This window comes from Peromyscus leucopus, chromosome 7 (genome assembly GCF_004664715.2).
Source record: "Peromyscus leucopus breed LL Stock chromosome 7, UCI_PerLeu_2.1, whole genome shotgun sequence".
Lineage (NCBI taxonomy): Eukaryota > Metazoa > Chordata > Mammalia > Rodentia > Cricetidae > Peromyscus > Peromyscus leucopus.
The window spans coordinates 117,596,155-117,617,530 of record NC_051069.1 but is presented as its reverse complement, the minus strand read 5'-3'; the positions used below and the strand labels follow the sequence as shown (position 1 = coordinate 117,617,530).

Here is a 21,376-nt window from a genome sequence, read left to right as displayed (position 1 = left end):
AAAGAAGGAGCCTGACCACATTACCTGCCTGGCTCTTGACCGAGGAAGCTGCCTCCATGGCTTTGTAAGAGCTTGTTCTGGCTGTTTTGTCGGTGATTGTCTCTCTCTATTATTTAAAAAAAAAAAAAAAAAAGAGGTGAGGGGGGGGACAAAGGAAAAAATTCTCCAACTGTGAATGAACACAGGTTGCTGAAAATTTACACATTAGAAAATTCTTCCTTTGAAAATGCATTCCTCACACTCAAGAGGACCACAGCTGCCCAAACTGATTTTTTTAATACAATGAAGTGATTCTTTTCTTACCTCCTGCTCTAGAAACTGTCAGAGGGTAGAGCGGGCAGGGCTGTGCCAATACCTGCAATAGTTCTGTTAAGGTCCCTTACATAAGTTATATTTCATGTGCTACCCAAAATTCCCACTGAATCCAAAACAAAGTAAAAAACTAAGAGAGGAAATCTAGTTTTCTATTCAAGAGTCCCAATCAAACTTAAGTCATCCCTCTATGTCAGTTCCAGCATTACTAGAGTAACCAATAATGCTACTACACTAGGGATATCCAAATTTGAGACAAATTCCATATTTACTTCACAGAGATCAACAATAAAACACCTTCCCACAACCAAAGATTTGAGGGAAAGTTTCAAAATGCTGATCCAGTGGCCACAGGCCTGTAATTTTAGTTACTTGGGAGACTGAGGCAGAAGAATAACAAATCAAATCTTTTCTGGGCTCATAAGTGAGTTCAAGACCAGGCTAGTCAATTTAGTGAGATCATACTTTAAAATGAAAAAGCAGAACTGAAGGAGATGGCACTTGCTGATCTTCAAGAGGTCATAAGTTTGGGTCTCAGCATGCTTGTCTGGCAACTCACAAACATCTGGAACTCAAACTCCAAGAGATTACACATCCTTTTCTGGCCTCCGTAAAATACAATCTCTCTCTCTCTCTCTCTCTCTCTCTCTCTCTCTCTCTCTCTCTCTCTCTCTCTCTCTCACACACACACACACACACACACACACACACACACACACACGAATAAAGACAAAAATCTGTATTTTTTTTGCCGGGCGGTGGTGGCACACACCTTTAATCCCAGCACTCGGGAGGCAGAGGCAGGCGGATCTCTGTGAGTTCAAGGCCAACCTGGTCTACCAAGTGAGTTCCAGGAAAGGCACAAAGCTACACAAAGAAACCCTGTCTCAAAAAAAGCAAAAAAAACAAAAAACAAACAAACAAACAAACAAACAAAAAAAAAAAAACGCCAGAAGAGGGCACCAGATCTCATTACAGATGGTTATGAGCCACCATGTGGTTGCTGGGAATTGAACTCAGGACCTTTGGAGGAGCAGTCAGTGCTCTTAACCTCTGAGCCATCTCTCCAGCCTAAATCTGTATTTTTTAAATAAAATTTTGAAATAAAAAAGGGGCCAGCTAATTGTAGAACATGTGCCTAGCATAACCATGGATTCAATCCCTAGTACTAGTTTAAAAAAGAAAGAAATAAAAAATCTGGGCATGGTAAAAATCTCAGTTAGTTTGAGGCCAGCCTGTGCTACATAGTGAGACCCTGTCCCAAAAAATAAAGGCATTCTCAGTTGAGTTAGAGGCCAGCCCGGTTTACAGAGCGAGATCCAGGACAGGCACCAAAACTACACAGAGAAACCCTGTCTTGAAAAACCAGATAGATAGATAGATAGATAGATAGATAGATAGATAGATAGATAGATAGACAGACAGACAGATAGACAGACAGATAGATAGATGCTTAATATCATGAAATATTTTGCCGGGCGGTGGTGGCACACGCCTTTAATCCCAGCACGTGGGAGGCAGAGCCAGGTGGATTTCTGTGAGTTCGAGGCCAGTCTGGGCTACCAAGTGAGCTCCAGGAAAGGCGCAAAGCTACACAGAGACACCCTGTCTCTAAAAACCAAAAAAAAAAAAAAAAAAAAAAAAAAAACAAGAAAAGAAAAAAGAAATATTTTGTGCTGAGATTTTGAAAAATGTAATTCAGTCTAGGTGTGGTGACATGTGCATTTAATCCTAGCACTCAGAAAACTAAGACAGGTGGATCTCTGTGAGTTTGAGGCCAGTCTGGTATATATAGTAAACTCCAGGCCAGCCAAGGCTACATTGTGAGACTGTCTCAAATAAATAAATAATATAAATAATAAAAACAAAAAAGAAAAGAAAAATATAGTTCAAATGCCCTCAGCATGGTATGGTGGCACAACCCTATAATCCCAGCACTCATGAGGGCAGAGGCAGAAGGACTAGGAATTTAAAAAGCCAGCCTGGGTTACAGAGAAAATTCTCAACCAGCTTGGGCTACATGAGGTCCTATCTCAAACAACAACCAAAAAAACCAAACCAAAATAAAACAAAAAGAAGCATGCTTCAATAGCATAGAAACAGTGTTGTCTAATGGTTACCATGCCACTTCCTGTAGACAGGGACCTTACACAGATATCAGACCCAGAACTCATTCACTGACACCTATAGCCAGGGTAGATAGAAGTCCACTGACAGTAATCACAAGAATTTTGTTTAGCTTTTGGAATGCTACTGGCTCATCAAATGTAATCAATGCATACTAGGGATTGTACGCAATCTGACTTAAGATTTATAAAAACCAGACCAGAGAGACAACACTACTTTTTGAGACAGAGTCTTACTATGCAAACCAGGCTGGCCTGAAACTAGAGACCTGTCTGCCTCTGCCTTCCAAGTGCTATCTTCTGATCTGTTTAGTAAATTAAAAAAATTATGCTTAGCTATTTAATGTGAATTATGGTATTTCAAATGTTCTGACCACACATATCTAAAGAGCTTCTCTAAGTATGAACTTCCTGGTACCTTCAAACTCTAGTAACACACAGTAACGCTTCACCACCACATAACCAACATGGTGGCAAATGAATCCAAATAACACATTATGCACCAGGATAATGGTACAGAATCTATTATTTCATACTAGAAATAGAACCTTAAAGATAAATAATATAGGTAGATAGACAAAAATTATACACAGTTAAACTTCAGCAATATGTGAGATTTTTCTATTCTTCAAAATTAGAAGAAAAAAAAGAAAGATAATAAAGGCAACTTAGTGAAAGTACCAAGCTTTACCCAAAATCTTAATTATATAACTGTGTCACAACTCCTGTTAAATATAAATTCAAATACAGTTCAGAGCCTAAACTCAATTTACCAAAGTTAACTAGATATCTCAGACAGTTGAAACAAATGATGCTAAAAGGTCCACTCTCTCTATGTGTGATCTTCGTATGGCAGACAGAGTAATCCAGTTGCTTTGCACATATAGATCTTGGTCAATTACACTTCCCTTCAGGTACCAGGCAAGTTGTGCTAACAGATGCTGGCAATACTGAGGCTCAAGGCCCTGGGCTGCCTTTTCACCCATACTGTATTTTAAATTTTTCCTCAGTGATGCCCACACTGGATTCTCAGTAAATAAACAAGATCATGAATTACTAACAAAATGAGTAAATTCATATAATCCCTCTCCAGTATCTATCACAGATTCTTTAACTTCCTATTGCAATACAAAGTATCTTTAATGGGTTTTCATGTACCTTGTTTACACACTGAATAAATAATAATCCCTACAGTACTAGCAATGAAACTAAAGGTCAGGCTCATGCTACTTGAGTAATCTAGCACTGAGCTATGCCCTCTTCAACCTAAGAGTAATTTTTAACACATAAAATCAAAACATCATATATTACTCTGGATCTGGATGCTAATTACTGGAACAGACTAGTACCAATAGTTCTGTGCTAATGCTCCTAATTGTTAATGAGCATGTCCTTTCTTCAGTGGCCTTTTCAATGTAGAAAAAGGGCAAGCCTTACTTCTGAATACCGCTTTGGCAAGAGCCCAGAAAACCCCACTGCCTATATATTGGTTGAAACTCAATAATTCTATAGTATATGTTCTTACAGGCCAGGAAAGGCCAGAACATTACCTTCCGAAGACTGTGCTTATCTGTCCTAAGTCTTTTCCTGGGTGCATCTTCAACATCAACATCTTCTGGAGGGTCATCTGTCCTCTTTGTGTGGTTTCTTTTTTTCCCATTTATGTTACCTTGGAATGAAGAATGAGAATTGGAATACACAGGAAAAGGAAAGTCCACAACCTGCTCTGGCATTCATCATGCAAACAGTGACAGGTATTCAGCAACCAGGCTCGTGTCCAAGGCCTATGTTTGATCAAATCTCTTCACAAAAAAGAACTAGGGACCCACAAATATTTTACTTAATTATTATCTTGGCATTGTATTTTTAATATACTATAGCATTAAATTTAAATATAACCCAGTTGTAAATGGAGTTTTCCTGTCCCAACTGCCTGCTCCCAATTAACCAACACTGAGGCTTATATTAATTACAAATGCTCTGTTGATATCTCAGACTTATTACTAACTAGCTCTTAAACTTCAATTAATCCATTTCTATTAATCTATGTATTGCCACATGGTTTGTGGCTTTACCTGTCCTCCAGCATGTCTTGCTCTGTCTCTCTTGGAGACTCCTCAGACTCCGCCTTTCTTCCTCCCAGCATTCTGTTTGGCTGTCCTGCCTATACTTCCTGCCTGGCTATCAGCCAACTAGCTCTTTATTAACCAATGAGAGTAACACATATTCACAGTGTACAGAAACATTCCACAGCACCCCATCTTTCTTTTTTTTTTTTTTTAATCCTTTATGGTTAGACATGGTAATCCCAGCACACAAGAAGGCTTAGCACAAGAGGGTTTGAATTCAACACCAGTCTTGGCTAAACAGCAAGACATTTCTCAGAGTAGGGAAAAAGAAAAATTTATGTACTAACATGTAAAGACAAGTAGAATTTAAGTCAATTTCTAAAAAACTACAACTTAGGGGCTGGTAAGATGGTTCGGTGGTAGAGAGAACTTATTATAGTGGAACTGGGTTTGAGTCCCAGAATCCACATAGTGGCTGACAATCATCTGTAATTCCAATAACTTCTTCTGGCCTCCATTTACACACAAATACATACAGGCAAAACACTCAAACATAAAAAATGAAACATCTAAAAAAAAGTTAAATAAGGCTGGTGGTAGCGGTGGTGCACACCTTTAATGCCAGTACTTGGGAGGCAGAGGCAGGCGAATTTCTGTGAGTTTGAGGTCAGCCTTGCTGTGAAATAATCCTTCTGTACACTGTGTGAATATATGTCGATATGATTGGTTTAATAAACAAGCTGACTAGCCAATAGCTGGACAGGATAAAGTTAGGCAGGAAAGCCAAACTGAGAATGATAGGATGAGGAAGGATAGAGTTAGAGGAGTTGCCAGACAGAGAAAGAGTCAGACACACAAAATGGGATAGAGGTAAAAGCCACAAGCCTTGGAGCAGCACATAGATTAATAGAAATGGGTTACGTTGTAAGAGCTAGTTAGCAACAAGCCTGAGCTATTGGCCAAGCATTTATAATTTATATTAAGTCTCCAAGTCAGTTATTTGCGAAACGGCTGCCAGTTATTTGGGAACAGGTGGTTGGGACAGGAAAACTTCCAACTACATAGCCTGATCTACACAGCAAGTTCCAGGACAGCCAAGGCTACACAGAGAAGCCCTGTCTGAAAAAACAAAACAAACAAACAAGTTAGATAAAAATTAAAAGTAAGAACTACAATTTGCTAATATGTGTTCTCTTAAATAACAATTTTTTAGGAAGCAAAATTATATCTGCATCTAAAAGTTCAGCACTTCCTGTTATACATTTGTTTGACAGTGCCTTATTTTAAGTGTCCGGAAATATCACTAATCTATAATAAGGTATCCAAGTATCACTGACTTAGAAAGATACAATAGAAGGCAAGAGAATAAAATCTAAAGAGACAACCACTTCAAATATGCCAATGTTTATTTTGGATACAAATTCTTTATTTTCATTTGCATAACTGTTTGTTAGCGTTCTATTTATCAAACTTCCTTTTGTGCATATGTGTATGGTACTGAGACTAGAACCCAGGATTTAAATTATATCCCCAGCCAACTTTTTACTTTTTGAGAAAAAGTCTCACTACATTGGCTAGACATGCCTTGAATTCTCCTGCCTCAGCCTCCTAAGTAGCTGGGACTACAAGCCTAGGCCACCAGGCTTCACTATTTACAAAACTTAAGAACAATGTCTGCTGTGGGATGTTCTGTATGGCAAATGTGTTGCTCTGATTGGTCAATAAATAAAATACTGATTGGCCAGTGGCTAGGCCGGAAGTATAGGCGGGACTAACAGAGAGGAGAAAAGAAAGAACAGGAAGGCAGAAGGAGTCACTGTCAGCCACAGCCAGGACAAGCAGCATGTGAAGATGCCAGTAAGCCACGAGCCACGTGGCAAGGTATAGATTTATGGAAATGGATTAATTTAAGCTATAAGAACAGTTAGCAAGAATCCTGCCATGGCCATACAGTTTGTAAGCAATATAAGTCTCTGTGTTTACTTGGTTGGGTCTGAGTGGCTGTGGGACTGGCGGGTGACAAAGATTTGTCCTGACTGTGGGCAAGGCAGAAAAACTCTAGCTACAAATGTCATTCTAAAATCACTATCTTTTGGGACAGAACACACCAGCACAGACATGTTCACAAAGCCTCAGGAGGAAGCCCATGTGCCATGTCTTGGGTGCCAACAACTGCACAGGGCTGTTCCTCAGGTCTGGGACTCAAATTATTAATGAAGGAATCAAGTACTCTAGGCTAGTATGAACAAGGCCAGGCAAAATCTTTACTAGGATTTAATCTTGACCATACCACTGTAGACTGGCCACAAGTCTCGATAGAAAGAGGTCTGTCTGTAATTTGAGGACAGCAGGAGTTAGTTTGTGCAACCACTACTGGAGTTATGAACACCATATGGCAAACCCAATCAGACACCTCAGTTTGCACTCACAACCCTAAACACTAAGTCCCAGTTACTGACCAGCCCCAGGTTTTCCACTGTGAGGTGATTCTTTGTCTTATTTCCCATAAACACCCAGAACACTGTCTACTTTACCTGGGATGAAACACAGTCCTTCATAAAGAAATCTGAGTTCCCTACACTAAGTCAGCAGAACACCTGACAATGGGAGATTATACATCTTTATGTTCAGCACCAAGGTGACTTGGAAATCATGGTTCAAGGACATTGAGGAATAGCACTTACCTGACACACAATATTGGGGAAATCATCATTATGTATCTATTGAGTACAACCCCAAATACACTTATCGTTTAGGGTAAGCTAATCCTGGCTTCAGAAGTGCCAGCCTTTTAAGTACACAAGCCACTGAAAAGAAGTATCACTCAAGATTTAGTATACTAGCACACTATGAGTTTAATTTACATTTTAAATAAAGTTCACAACCTCCAAACATCCTTGCTATTTTTAATTACAGCATCTAGAACAAACACTGAGCATGTTGAACAAAATACAAAATTAATATAATGAACTGATATGGAACTCTGAATGAGAATAGCCCCCATAGACTCACATATTTGAATGTCAATGTCTGGTCCCCAGTAGGTGGAACAGTTTGGGACTGATTAGGAGGCGTGGCCTTGTTGGAGGGTATGTGTTACTGGGGGTAGGCTTTGAGGTTTCAAAAGCCCACACCATTCCCAGTTAGCTCTCTCTGACTGATATTTGTAGATCAAGACGTAGTTCTGTTATCACTCTAGCACCATGTCTACCTGCCTTCTGTCATGCTTCCTTCTATGAGGATCATGGAATCAATCACCCTCTAAAAATTATAAACCCCTAATAAACTTTTTTCTATAAGTTGCATTGGTCATGGTGCTTTGTCATAGCAACAGAAAAGTAACTCAAGATACCTAGCAAGCCCTAAATCAAGATGAGTATCTCCAGGAGGTACAAAGGGGCTACTAGTGTAGTGTATGTACTGTCAAAATCTAATGCCTGGCAGCTATTCTAAGACTACCTAGGAAGCCTTAGCTTTTATGTCTAGCATCTCCAAAACTCAATAATGAACTTTAGGAGTTACAGACTATTTCTGTATTTTTACTTAACACTCAAACACATTACACTTTATTTTTACATTAACGGTTTTTTTTGTTTTGGGGGGGGGGTGTGTTTGGAACTTGTGTGTCTTAAGTGCTTACACATAACAAATCTGAACACTGTTAACACATTTTCTCCAAGTCTTCCTCATCTTGCCATAGCCTAAATTGATATTTAATGTAGTATATTTTAAAGTTTTAAACTGAAAGCCTAGAAATGAGACACCTAAATGAAGGTCAACCAGTCATCTCATTTGCAAGTTCTCAAGCCAACAGGCCAAGAACTAACTGCTCTACACTGAGTCTGACCCAGGCTACTAAGCCCAGAGTGCTATAACCACCTACCTTTCCTTCTTTCTTCTCTCCTATACCACCCCTTCAAGTACTACAGCACTAAACAAAAAAGTGAGGGTCCTACAGAGATCAAGAAGAGCTGCATTGGTGATAAGGGATCGCAATAACATGTATTGACGTGATCATGCACACTGTTCATGTGGCCACACTCTATACATCACACCCAAGCAAAAGACATCTGTACAGGTTTATGTTTACCTGAGTCTTCTTCAGACTGGGCAGAGGTCATTAGGGAAAACTTTGTATTATATCGTGCTTTCTGTTTTTCATTGAGCATGTTCCACTGGGATCCAAGTAATTCTTCAATCTCCTCTCCTGAGACATCTGGATGTTCAGCTACAACCTATGAACACAGAAAGGAGGGCAATAAAATTCTATGCTCATAAAATTCATTGTGATTTACATAAAATCAAATAATAGTCCTTTAAAATTGAGTATGTAGCATTTGTTATTGTTGTTTTGAGACAGGGTTTCTCTGTGTAGCTTTGGAGCCTGTCCTGAACTCACTCTGTAGACCAGACTGGCCTTGAACTCACAGAGATCTGCCTGATTCTACCTCCCAAGTGCTGGAATTAAAGGTGTGTGCCATCACTGCCTGGGGAATATGTAGAATTTTTTTTTAATTTTTATTTTATTTTCCACATTCCAAGAAAGGAAATTTTTCCTCCAACAAAGCATATTGTTTTGTTTATATACAACATGTTAGCACACAAGAGTTTTAACTTAGTTGTATCAAAGGCAAAATTTACTTTGAAAGAAAATTACAGATATATGAAGAGAAAACATTTACTACCAAAGACACTGTTTTCCAATGTACTTAGTGTCAACATTTGGGCAATTTTTCAGATTTTTCCAAAAATGGAATTACTAATACCTCTGTATAAGAATATTTAAAACAACAGGAAACAAAGACTTTTATACCGTATTTTCACAAACTGTTCCAAAGATAATGTTCATGCTCAGTTGTTTTTCCTTTGCTTTAAAATAAGCTACCAGCAAACCACTCTAAAATGTTTTGTTCCTGAACCAAATATAAATATTCGTATTGGCAAAATGTTTTATAATGAGTCCTTGGCCTCAATGAAAAACATCACAACTAAGGAGAAACTAGAGTTTATTTTCTAATTCTGTGATTGGCTTCCAAAATTCCCTTATCAAGTAGAAGTACTGACAATAACCGACACTGAGGATCAGATTTAGATCTCTGGTATACGCTTGAAATTGTTGCTGATTTTCCCTGACATAAGCCAGTAAGAAACTCAAGGAGCATCAAAGATAACGAAGTCTAGGATGCAATGAAGATGGGCAGGAAGCATAGTATTTTGTCTCGTTTTACAGGAAAAATGAACAGCAGAGATACTTAAACATCCTCTCAGAGATTTGAAATCATAACAAAAAAAAAGGGTCAAGCTTCAAAATGACCACTTGATAACCCGTAGATAGAATATGTCGCCACATTTTGGCATTTTACTGTAGTTTATGATGTACAGCTACGTGAGGACTCTCAGAACTATCTTGGCACAGCAGACCTCCAGATTAAGAGAAAAACCCTTTCTCTCCAGAATGCCTGAACTTTTGAGTGATACAAGATACAGTGAACATGTATAGTCAAGTATAACTTCAGTATAATTTTTCTCTTTTTTTTTTTTTTGTGACATATACAAGTAAGAGTTTTGTGTGGAAAGTTGTAAATTATTGAACTTAACAAGCCTAAAAGCTTTTTTAATAAAAACTTTTGAATATGAAGCATAGGACTTTATGTCTAGTAAGTGTATTGTCAAAATACCCCCAGATTCAATTCATTTCAAAAGGTGAAATTCTTGTAAGCATCATGTATAGAAGAATCTATGGACAGTGGACTCAAGCCAGCACTAAAATCCAAAGAGTATAACTATGACCCAGGTTTTTATGTTTTTACTGTTTCCAATCCTTCGATCACTACTGCCTTTCATGTCTTCTGTATTTACTAAAGAAAAACTATCACAGTTTGTATCAGGCATCTCCTGCAAGGCCCTGTCAGATAACTTTGTAAATAAACATTTCCAGCCCTGACACGTTGTGATCTGAGACTAATCCTGAGAGCCACATTCTTATTAAAAGTTCAATACTAAATGCTTAGAGGGCTGGAGAGAATGGCTCAATGGTTAAGAGCAATGATTGCTCTTCCAGAGGATCCAGGTTCAATTCCCAGAACCCACATGGCAGCTTGTAACTGTAACTCCAATTCCAAGAGCTCCAACAACCATGACAAAACACCAATGTACATAAAATAAAAATAGATAAAAAAATAATAAAAATAAATGCTTAGAAGTCACAGGGTTAATATTTAACAATAACCAAAAACTGAGCCAAGTTCTAAATATTTCCATACATCTTAAGAGGCAGACTGAAATTCTACCACAGTTTAAAAAACACCACTCATGACAAAAAGGCAACTGTACTTACTATCCCAGCACATGAATAATGAGTGACAGCAACACAGGGATGCACTCTTATTTCTGAAGTCTAACCATGGCAAAGTCTAAAAACTGGACAACAGTGATGAGATCCTAAACAGCTAAGCAGTTACAAATATTAACATGTATTTTCTTGCAGAGGACCCAAGTTCAATTTCCAGCACCCACACAAGGCAGCTTACAACTGCCTGTAATTCCAGCTCCAATGATCTGGTGTCTCTCTAACCTGAGGGCACAGGCATATATACTTTTACACATACATACAAATTTTAAAACCAAATAGAAGCATCAACAACAACAAAACAAACAAACAAAAAACTAGCCTTAACTGGGCATGGTGGTGCATGCCTTTAATCCCAGATTCCAGCAATGGGGTAAAGACAGGTAGATCTCTGTGCATTCAAGGCCAGAGTGGTCTACATAGAGAGTTCTAGGACAGACAGGACTACACAAAGAAAGGGGATAAACAACATGGAACTGTGAACATTGTCATCCTTTTCTGAACAGCATCTGAACTCAACATAATGGCCCTGGTGGCCTCACAGTAACAGCTCAAGGCTTGAGTGGAGTGGGACTGATGAGTATATAAGTGAACTCTGTGCATCTTCACCTTGGTCTACATTGTTCTCATCATGATGCCTATCTAGGCTTTCAGTTACAATTCTTAGCACTACAAGGGTTAACTGAAATTAACCTGGGTGCCAGAAAGAAAAAAGAGTGGAAGAGGTCTCTGGGCAGTAGTCTAGATTCTCAAGCACCTACTTTTCTGTTAGATAACAAAGAAAAAGCTAGAGCAATCTGGAATATGACTAGCTAGAGTTCCTATTTGGAACAGACCTGCCCAACTTACAAAGGATAAGAGCATACAGCTCCTCACCAATTATGTTCCAGCCAAGGTGTCAAATACTGGTGGTATCCACTTAGAGCTTATCATTATACCCTCCCCACAGAAGTATTGCCATGGAAATTAACCATATATGACTAAGTACCTTGTACTATAAAAAATCCAATGGTTAACCATGGTTCCCTACTAAGTGTTAACACATCTCTGGGCATACTTGGAACCTGGGTAGAGGCACACATCTTCTCAGCTGACCACTTACTCTTTTTGGATGAACACAGGTAGATACTGAGGTATAAGTAAATAGTGCATATACCATATTCTTCAGACTTACAGAAGCAACAGGATCTACGTAGCTTTCTTCTTCAACATCTAATAAATTCATCTTGATATATAATATGCTATAGGAACAGATCACAACTATCACTGACAATTTTTTAGAGTTGAATACTGTTCAGTGCCTTCCTTTGGTGTGATGCAAGGGTGAAATTATTGTAAATACTTAGGGATGAAATTATAGAACAGAAACAAAGCACATCAGGTATTGCCAAAGTTCTCTCTAAAACAGGTATAATAAATTAGTCCCCACAAGCACTGAACAAGAATTGCTATCTTAAGCCGGATGGGTGGTAGTGGCACACGCCTTTAATCCCAGCACTCAGTAGGCAAAGCCAGGTGGATCTCTGTGAGTTCGAGGCCAGCCTGGTCTACAGAATGAGATCCAGGACAGGCACCAAAAACTACACGTAGAAACCCTGTCTCCAAATAAATAAATAAATAAATATAAATAAATAAATAAATAAAATAAAATAAAATTGTTATCTTCTCAAGCCCCAAGTAGCTAACTCCAAGTTCATTGTAAGTCCCTGTCTATGTGTGGGGTTGAGCAACACCTATCTTAGTGCATTTATCAGTGAACTGAGGCTCATTTATAAATTGATGTTTTGTCCCTTCAGATTGTCTGATGACAAATCTTGTCATTTCAGTTGTGTTTGGTGTTCTTCACACATTAAAAAACAAAAACAAACAACAACAACAAAACTCCATTTAAAAAAAAAACCTACTTCCTTTACAATTTGTAGTCAGTTTGGCTTATTTCAGATATCCTTTCCTTGAGGGCTCAGCAGTTAAGAGTACTGGCTGCTCTTCTCAAGGACCTCGTTCAATTCCCAGCACCCACATGGTGGCTGAGAAATGACTGTGACTCCAATTCCAGGGGATGTGATACCCTTTTCTGGCCTCAGAGGGCAGCAGGGACAGAAGTGGTGCACAGACACATAAATGTTTTAAAAAGAAAAGTAATCCTTTCCTCTTCTGAGATTACAAACTCCTCTTCCAGATAGACCAAGGCTTTTTGTTTGTCCGTTTTTTAAGTGTTCTGTCTGTTTATATGTCTGTGCACCACGTGCACACCTGGTGTCCAGAGGTCAGAAAAGTCTCAGAACACCTGGAACTGGAGTTACAGATGGTTGTGTGTACACACACGAGCACACCTATTAGAGTCCAGATGCATTAGATCCCCTGGAGGTAGTTACAAACTGTTGTGAGTCACTTGACATGGGGGGTAGAACTCTAACCCTCTGCAAGAGTAGTATGGGCTCTCAACCACTGATCCACCTCTCCAGCTCCAACAGATTTTCTAATACTAAACAAACCTTCCATTACCAAGGAAAAAGCTACTGGTTCCTTTTTGTCTTTTTTTTTTTTTTTTTTTGGGGGGGGGGGGTTTGCGATTCTCCCTTGTAGCTCAATCTAGCCTCAAACCCAATCCTCCTGCCTCAGTCTCCAAATAGTGCTGAAATTACAGCTGTATATCATCATGCCCAACATGGTTTACTGGTTCTGGTTCTTCTTCAAGACACTAGTCCACCATTTTTTTCTGGGAAGACTTCTAAGCTACCATGTAGAGATAAAAATAACATGTCCCATGATTTCCTTATAACCATTCAGTTATCCAACTCCTCAAATTCCTCATAATCCTGCACTAGGCCATGCTGCCCGCCACAAAACAGGAGCTGGTTAAACGCCCATGAATAATACTTGGGCAAGAGATATTTTTATTTTCCCTTTGGTTTTTGAAGGTAGGGTTTCTCTGTGTAGCCCTGGCTGTCATGCAATTCACTTTGTAGACCAGGCTAGCCTCAAACTCAGAGATCCAACTGCCTCTGCTCCCAAGTTCTGAGAATAAAAGCGTGTGCCACCACACCTGGCAAATGTTTCATTTCTTCTCTTTCTTCTTCCCTCCCTCTTTCTCTCTCTGATTTTTTTGAGACAGGATTTCTCTGTATAGTTTGGAACTCGTTCTGTAGACCAGGCTGGCCTCACACTCAGATTCACCTGTCTTTGCCTCCCAAGTGCTGAGACTAAAGGTGTGTGCCACCACTGCCCTGCTCTGTCTTTTATTTTTAAATTACACTTAGGTATTTATTGTACATGTGGTGCCATGTTGCATGTATAGAGGTCAGATGGTTCTCTCCTTCTGCCATGTGAGTCCCAGGGATCAAACTAGGGTCATCAGGCTTGGTGAAAATACCTAAACACACCACACCATCTCACTAATCCAGATAGTATGTCTGTTTTTTCTCAATAGATATTTATTTTTATTTTATATGTATCAGTGTTTGCCTACATGTATGTATGTGTAACACATATGTGCTTGGTACGCATGGAAGCCAAAAGGAGAATATTGGCTCTAGTTCCAGGTAGTTGTTAGCCACTCTGTAGGTGCTGGGAACTGAATCCAGGGCCTCTACAAAAGCAGTTAAGTTCTCTTAACTACTGAGCAATCTCTCTAGCCCCAAAATACTCCTTATTCCTGGTAACTTTAATACAGACTCGGGATTCTGAACAAATAATTCCATGAAAGTAAAATTAAAATGAACACTATAATAGAAAGGGCTTCAAAAAAAAAAAAATAGAAAGGGCTTCAAGTCTCAGACTATAAGGAGTCTTGGTGCCTTAAAATGGAAATGAGACATTGACACCAATAGATGATATATTTTATTTAAAAAATAGATTTAATCATGAGCTTTTGCTGAACTCAAAATAACAACAACAAAAAGGTGTGTTCAAGGGAGAGAAGAAGAGCGAAAGGAGAGAGACACTATGATCCACATAATAACCCAAGTTCTCAGTCTCCAACACCCCTTTCTTAGCTCAGCATTTGTCTTTCTCTATGGGTTACATCAGCCTTTTCCAGAGTCTCAATGTTAAAAGACTTTTCATTTTTCCCCAAAATTTTAAGAAAGATTTACTGATCTTACTTTGTAAACAAAAAAAAAAAAATTTTAAATACTTTACTCATTTATATATTACTATCCTTCTAAATATCATAGAAATAAATCTTCAACATACTTGGTGCTATGCTGAATGCACCAATTTTGTAAGTGAGCATGCCCCATATTAAGAGAAAATGCTCACCAAGAGCTGGATGTCAAGGCGTAAGCCCAGTTCCCAGCAAAGGATGACCCAATGAAACCTGCTTCCTACTTCCCACTGTTGCTGGTACTTTTTATCCACTTTGGAGGAACAGGAGTGCAAATGGCTGTTGTCCAACAATAATAGACAATAATAAACAATGCTTAAGCAGTGTACTAAGAAATAGAGGATTCTGCCTTTATAAAGGAATGTTCCTCAAATTTGGAAATTCTGTGGCATGACAAACAACTCAGAACCCACCAGAGTACTTACTTCATCCCTGTGTTTTTGACAGAAGACTAAAAACTGGGATGCTGAGTCTCCCTTCCTGCTCCGTGGAGCAGAAGCTGTGGACTTCTTCCTCCCAGGAGGAGATCCTACTCCTCTCTTAGGTTCAGCCTCTGCAATCTTTGGAGGGGTACTCTTTTCTGTGCCAGGGTCGCTCTCTTGGTTCTCAGCAGAACTAGACCTTTTGGTTCTTCGCCTTCTCTTCATGGGAATATCCTCGTCTTTCATAGATCCAGGGTCTGCAGAAGTGTCTTCACTGGCCCCTGAAGAGTCCACCATTTCTCCCAAAGGTTCTGCAACAATGCCAGCCTCCTTAGCCACTTGGGGGTTGAGGTGTAGCTGGTCCCCCACATAGAGGAAGGTGAATTTGGCTTTCCGTTCCTCTACTGACATGCTAGCAGCTTCCTCTGCTTGAACAATGCCCATTTCCCACTGGGCTCTCAATCTCCCTGAAATAGGTTTTAACAACTGGAAAAAAAAAAAAAAAAACAAAAAAAAAAAAACCCAAATCATTATGAATTTTATTACATAATATAAAAGGTAACTCAATTAAAAGCACTTTTACAATATCAGATAAGGACAACCTATAAAAACCCAATAAAACTTTAGATATAGGGCTGGAGAGATGGCTCAGAGGTTAAGAGTACTGGCTGTTCTTCCAGAGGTCCTGAGTTCAATTCCCAGCAACCACATAGTGGCTCACAACCATCTGTAATGAGGTCTGGTGCCCTCTTCTGGCCTGCAGGCAGAATACTGTATACATAGTAAATAAATAAGTAAATCTTTAAAAAAAAAAAAAAAAAAAAAAAAAAAAAAACTTTAGATATAACTCAGCTAACAACTATTGTTTCTTTAAACTAAAAATCAACTCTATTTTCTTTACCTAACATAATTTATAAAAATAAATAATAAAAATCGAAAATAAGTTATTTTTGTGAGTCATCAATGAGTAAACTAAAAATAACATTCTTGGGTAAAAGTAAATAACAAATTTAAGCTGGGCATGGTGACCAACATCTTTTTTTCTTCTCTTTCTTTTTCTCTGTGTAGCCTTGGCTGTCCTGGAGCTTGCTTTGTAGACCAGGCTGGCCTAAAATCTACAAGAGATCCTCCCACCTCTGCCTCCAAAATGCTGGGATTAAAGACGTGCATCACCACACCCTGCTGGTAACTGGCATCTTTAATCCCAAGGCTACAGAGGCCAAAACAGGCAGATCTCTATGAATTCCAGGTTAGCCTAATCTACACAGTTTCAGGCAAGCCAGGGTTACATAATAAGACTGTGCCTCTAAATAAATAAATAAATAAATAAATAGATGGATAGATAGATAGATAGATAGATAGATAAATAAATAAATAAATAAATAAATAAATAAATAAATAAATAAATAAATAAATAAAGGTAAATGGCCAACATAAGAAATCACTTAAAGCAACTATAAGGTCAAAATAAAATAAACTTAGTAAGAATTAAAATTTTTGTTTAAAAACACATTAAAGGGACTTCTATCACCTTGATTTTCTCAGCTTTTGTGGGTGCCTGCTTGGCACTTTCTTGGCATAATTTTTCAAATTGTTCTTCTCCTTCAAAAGCAACAAGGCTCTTCTCAAATATCCAAGCTCTTTCTGGGGCATCACCAAAGAATTGTACATGATACTGGCGTGCACTTTTTTTCTGACCTAATTTTAAAAATAAAAACCACGAACATTAGAATTTGGGATGAAATTGGGCAAATCTACTAATAATTTGAAATTATTTTACTTGGTGCTGCTTGTGCTTATTTATTTCAGCATAAATTTTACCTTTTTAATCTCTATATACTCCATACCCAAGAGGAAATTCACTAATCAGAGATAACAGAGAAGGTACAAAAGAAGACTGGGGGAGACGGGACGGGACACTGGAATAAGAACATTTCTTCATCTTCCTTTTTAAATATCTTCTTAAAGAGATTTTAGACAGGACAAGACATCAGCAAAAGGGAGCTTTCAAAAAAGCAAACAGCAGCACTGAAAGGGCAATACACTGGGCTGGACTCACTAACACATCCATCCCTACTATTGAGGACTGGCCAACCCAGCTCCAGGGGATCTGACACCCTCTTCTAGCCACCATGGGCACAATGCTTAGAATAAGAGTACTCAATCTTAAGAGCAGCTGAGACCATAGCAAACCCCTCAGATATTCCTTGCTGTCACTCTTAGCTGCAGGGAGAAACATCTCTCAATGCAGCCAGAGGGATGAGCAAAGAGACTACTACCCCCTGAAATTTCAGAATTTCCTGAGGTTGAACTAGAGGTAGAACACAGGTAAGCCAGCCAAAAAGTAGATCTCAGTAATAAGAATAAAAAAGATCTTTAACCCTTATCCTTATGGAAATAAAAGCAGACTTCCTGGATAGCTAAAGCACGCAGAAGAAAAACATCTTCACTGAATCTTTCAAAGACACCTCCAATTGCCAGGCAATGGTGACACACGCCTTTGATCTCAGCACTTGGGAGGCAGAGGCAGGTGGATCTCTGTGAGTTCGAGGCCAGCCTGGTCTGCAGAGCAAGTTCTCGAACAGCCAGGGCTGTTGCATAGAAAAACCTTGGGGGTTTGGGGGACAAACAAAAGAAGATGCCACCAATAAAGGGGCTCAAGGTGAGTCCAACTCTCTAAGGCAACCCTCTGCTTAGAGAGAACTGGGATAAAAGGAGTGTACCACCACGCTTGGCTAATTTTTACTTTTATTATTTTATGTGTATAGGTATTTTACCTGCACATATGTTTGGGTTCAATTCCTAACACCTAGATGGCATCTAACAACTATCTGTTAACTCCAGTTGCAGGGGACCCAATGCCCTCTTCTGACCTCCAACATGTGTACATAAACACACACTCAGACAAACACTCATACATATAAAATAAAAAGTAAAATATGTTTTTTAAAAAATCTTAAGGGCTGGAGAGATGGCTCAGAGATTAAGAGCACTGGCTGCTCTTACAAAGGACCTGAGTTCAACTCCCAGCACCCACATGGTGGTTCACAATCATCTATGAGACCTGGTGCCCTCTTCTGGCACACAAGCATACATGCAGGTAGAACACTATATATAATAAATAAATAAAATCTTTTTTTTCTTTTTTCTTTTTATTATTTATTTATTTTTATTTTATGTGTTTTGCTTGCCTATATTTCTGTGTGAGGGTGTCAAGTCCCCTGGAACTGGAATTACAAATAGTTGTGAGCGACCATGTGGGTGCTGGGAACTGAACCCAGGTCCTCTGGCTGAGCCATTTCTCCAGCCCCAATAAATAAAATCTTAAAAACAAAAACAAACAAACAAAAAAAAAACAAAAAAATTCTTAAGGCCAGAGAGATGACTCAGTGGTTAAGAGCAGTTAATGTTTCTTGTTTTGTTTTGTTTTTTTGTTTTGTTTTTTTTGAGACAGGGTTTTTCTGTCTTTCTGTTTTTTTTTTTTTTTTTAGCTTTGGAGCCTTTCCTGGAACTCACTCCATAGCCCAAACTGGCCTCAAACTCAGAGATCCGCCTGGCTTTTTCCTCCCAAGTGCTAGGATTAAAGTCATGCACCACCACTCAGCACACTTGCTGTTCTTACAGAGGACTCACATCTGATCAGTCCCCCAGAATCCCATATGGTGACTGATAACTGTTCATAATTCCAATTCCAGGGGATCCAGTGCCTTTCCTGACCTCCTTCAGCATTAATACACATACATACACATAGGCAAATACTCACACAACACTTAAAAAAAAAAAAAAGGTACACACCTTTAATCCCAGCACTTGGGAGACAGAGGCAGGTGGATCTCTGTAAGTTTAAGACCAGCCTCATCTACAGAGGGAGTTTCAGGACAGCCAGGGATAAACAGAAACTCTGTCTTGAAAAACAAAAAACAGACAAACAGACAAACAAACAAATAACCTCTCAGTTGGGGAGGAGAGGGCAGGTTAACTCTTCACTATCAATTTTTCATTATAAAAATTTTAATGTACTTTATGTGCATTTGTGTTCTATATGCATGTGTATCTGTGTGAGGGCATCAGATCCCTTGGAATTGGAGTTACAGACAGTTGTGAGCTGCCATGAGAGTGCTGGGAATTGAACCTGGGTCCTCTGGAATAGTAGCCAGTGCTCTTAACCTCTAAGCCAACTCTCCAGCCCTCATTACAAGTTTTTTTGTTGTTGTTTTTGTTTTGTTTTGTTTTTTTCGAGACAGGGTTTCTCTGTGTAGCTTTGGAGCCTGTCCTGGATCTCACTTTGTAGACCAGGCTGGCCTTGAACTCACAGAGATTCACCTGGCTCTGCCTCCCAAGTGCTGGGATTAAAGGCGTGCACCACTACTGCCAGCGCAAATTTTTAAGACTACTTTTTAATTTTTCTGTTGTGTTCTTTTTTGAAAAAAGGCCTCACTATGTAGACTTGACTGGCTTTGAACTCATAAGAGCTCCATCTGTCTCTGTCTCCAGGTGCTAGGATTAAAGGAGTATGCCACCATGCTCAGCTTTTTCATTATGTGTTGATATACACACATACAAACACATATCTGCATACATACACACATACATACATGCTTTGCTATATGGTTCTGATGATCAAATCCAGGGCCTTAAACATAACTAGACAAATATTTATCACTCAGCAGCATTTGTTTAGAAATATGCAAACTTGGAAAATGCCTTGAAGAACAGCGATATAGCTACGTTAAGATGTCCATGTTTCGGGCTAGAGAGATGGCTCAGTGGTTAAGAGTACTGACTGCTCTTCCAAAGGTCCAATACCCAGCAACCACATGGTGGCTCACAACCATCTGTAATGAGATCTGGTGCCCTCTTCTGGCCTGTAGTCATATATGCAGGCAGAACACTGTTTACACAATAAATAAATCTTTTTTTTAAAAAAAAAAGTCCATGTTCCTGTAAGTAACTCTTTACCTCTCCTCTTATTAATAATGCTAATTAAACTAATTGTTTTTGTTTTCCTCAAAAAAGAAAAGAAAAAGACATAAAAGTAAGAAAGCCAGCTAGGACGAAGAAGCAGGTAAGAGGGAGACAAGAGAGAGTAATTAGAGTAAGTATAATCAAAATATATACATATGTATGAAAAATGTCATAATGAAGCCCATTGTGTATATTATTTTAAGCTAATAAACTTTTAAAAAGAACCAAAGAAATGCCAACCAGTTGGTGAGTTTGCCAATACTTTAATCTTTTCATAGTATTGAAAATTAATATAGATGTGTCATAGTTTCAAAATGAAGAAAATCTTTATACCATATATAATGAATTGCTATTAATTTAAATGATGTTTAGAAATAGTTAATGTTAGGCTGGAGAGATGGCTCAGCAGTTAAGAGCACTTGCTGCTCTTCCAGAGGAGCCAAGTTCTATACCCAGCACCCATACTGCATGGCTCACAACCACCTGCAACTCCAACTTAGAAGGATCTGATGCATCTGGTCTCCACAGGAAACTGCACTCACACATACACACACATAGACATATACACATAACTTAAAAGTTTTTTTTTTTTTTAAAGGAAGAAAGAAATTTAATGTCTAGCCAAGGGTGATGGCAAACACCTTTAAACCCAGTACTCAGAATGCAGATTCAGGTTTATCTCTGCAATTTTGAAGTGAGTCTGGTCCGTCTATTGAAAGAAATCCAGGCCAACCAGGGCTATATAGAGAAACCTTGTTTCAAAAAATAACACAGGAAGGATAATCTTGATATATTTGTTGACAAACAGATTACTATAGCTTGGCCCAAAGTTTGTAAAATAATGTTACTTTTTAAAAATTTATTTGTGTATCTTAAGTATAAAGCTGCTTTGTCTGCCAGCCAGGAGCCAGCCAGCCAGTCACAGAAGAAACAGGAAAGAAGAATAGACAGTACATAGATGAGGTAAACAAGCCTCAGGGAAGCACACAGATTGAAAGAAGTGGGCTAAGTTTAAAAAAAAAAAAAAA

The 21,376-nt window shown here is 38.7% G+C and overlaps 1 protein-coding gene across 3 annotated transcripts in view; it reads right to left on the bottom strand.

The window, feature by feature from the left end:
* Nsd2 (nuclear receptor binding SET domain protein 2) overlaps positions 1-21,376 on the bottom strand; it is an 84,232-nt gene that overhangs the window by 31,359 nt on the left and 31,497 nt on the right. For all 3 annotated transcript variants that reach the window (XM_028870768.2, XM_028870771.2, XM_028870772.2), the window contains 5 exons: positions 16,915-17,081; positions 15,387-15,869; positions 8,598-8,742; positions 3,989-4,107; positions 25-106 (listed from right to left, as the gene is read on the bottom strand). In XM_028870768.2, the coding sequence (XP_028726601.1) occupies positions 25-106; positions 3,989-4,107; positions 8,598-8,742; positions 15,387-15,869; positions 16,915-17,081 (996 nt within the window). The remainder of the gene's footprint in view (positions 1-24; positions 107-3,988; positions 4,108-8,597; positions 8,743-15,386; positions 15,870-16,914; positions 17,082-21,376) is intronic.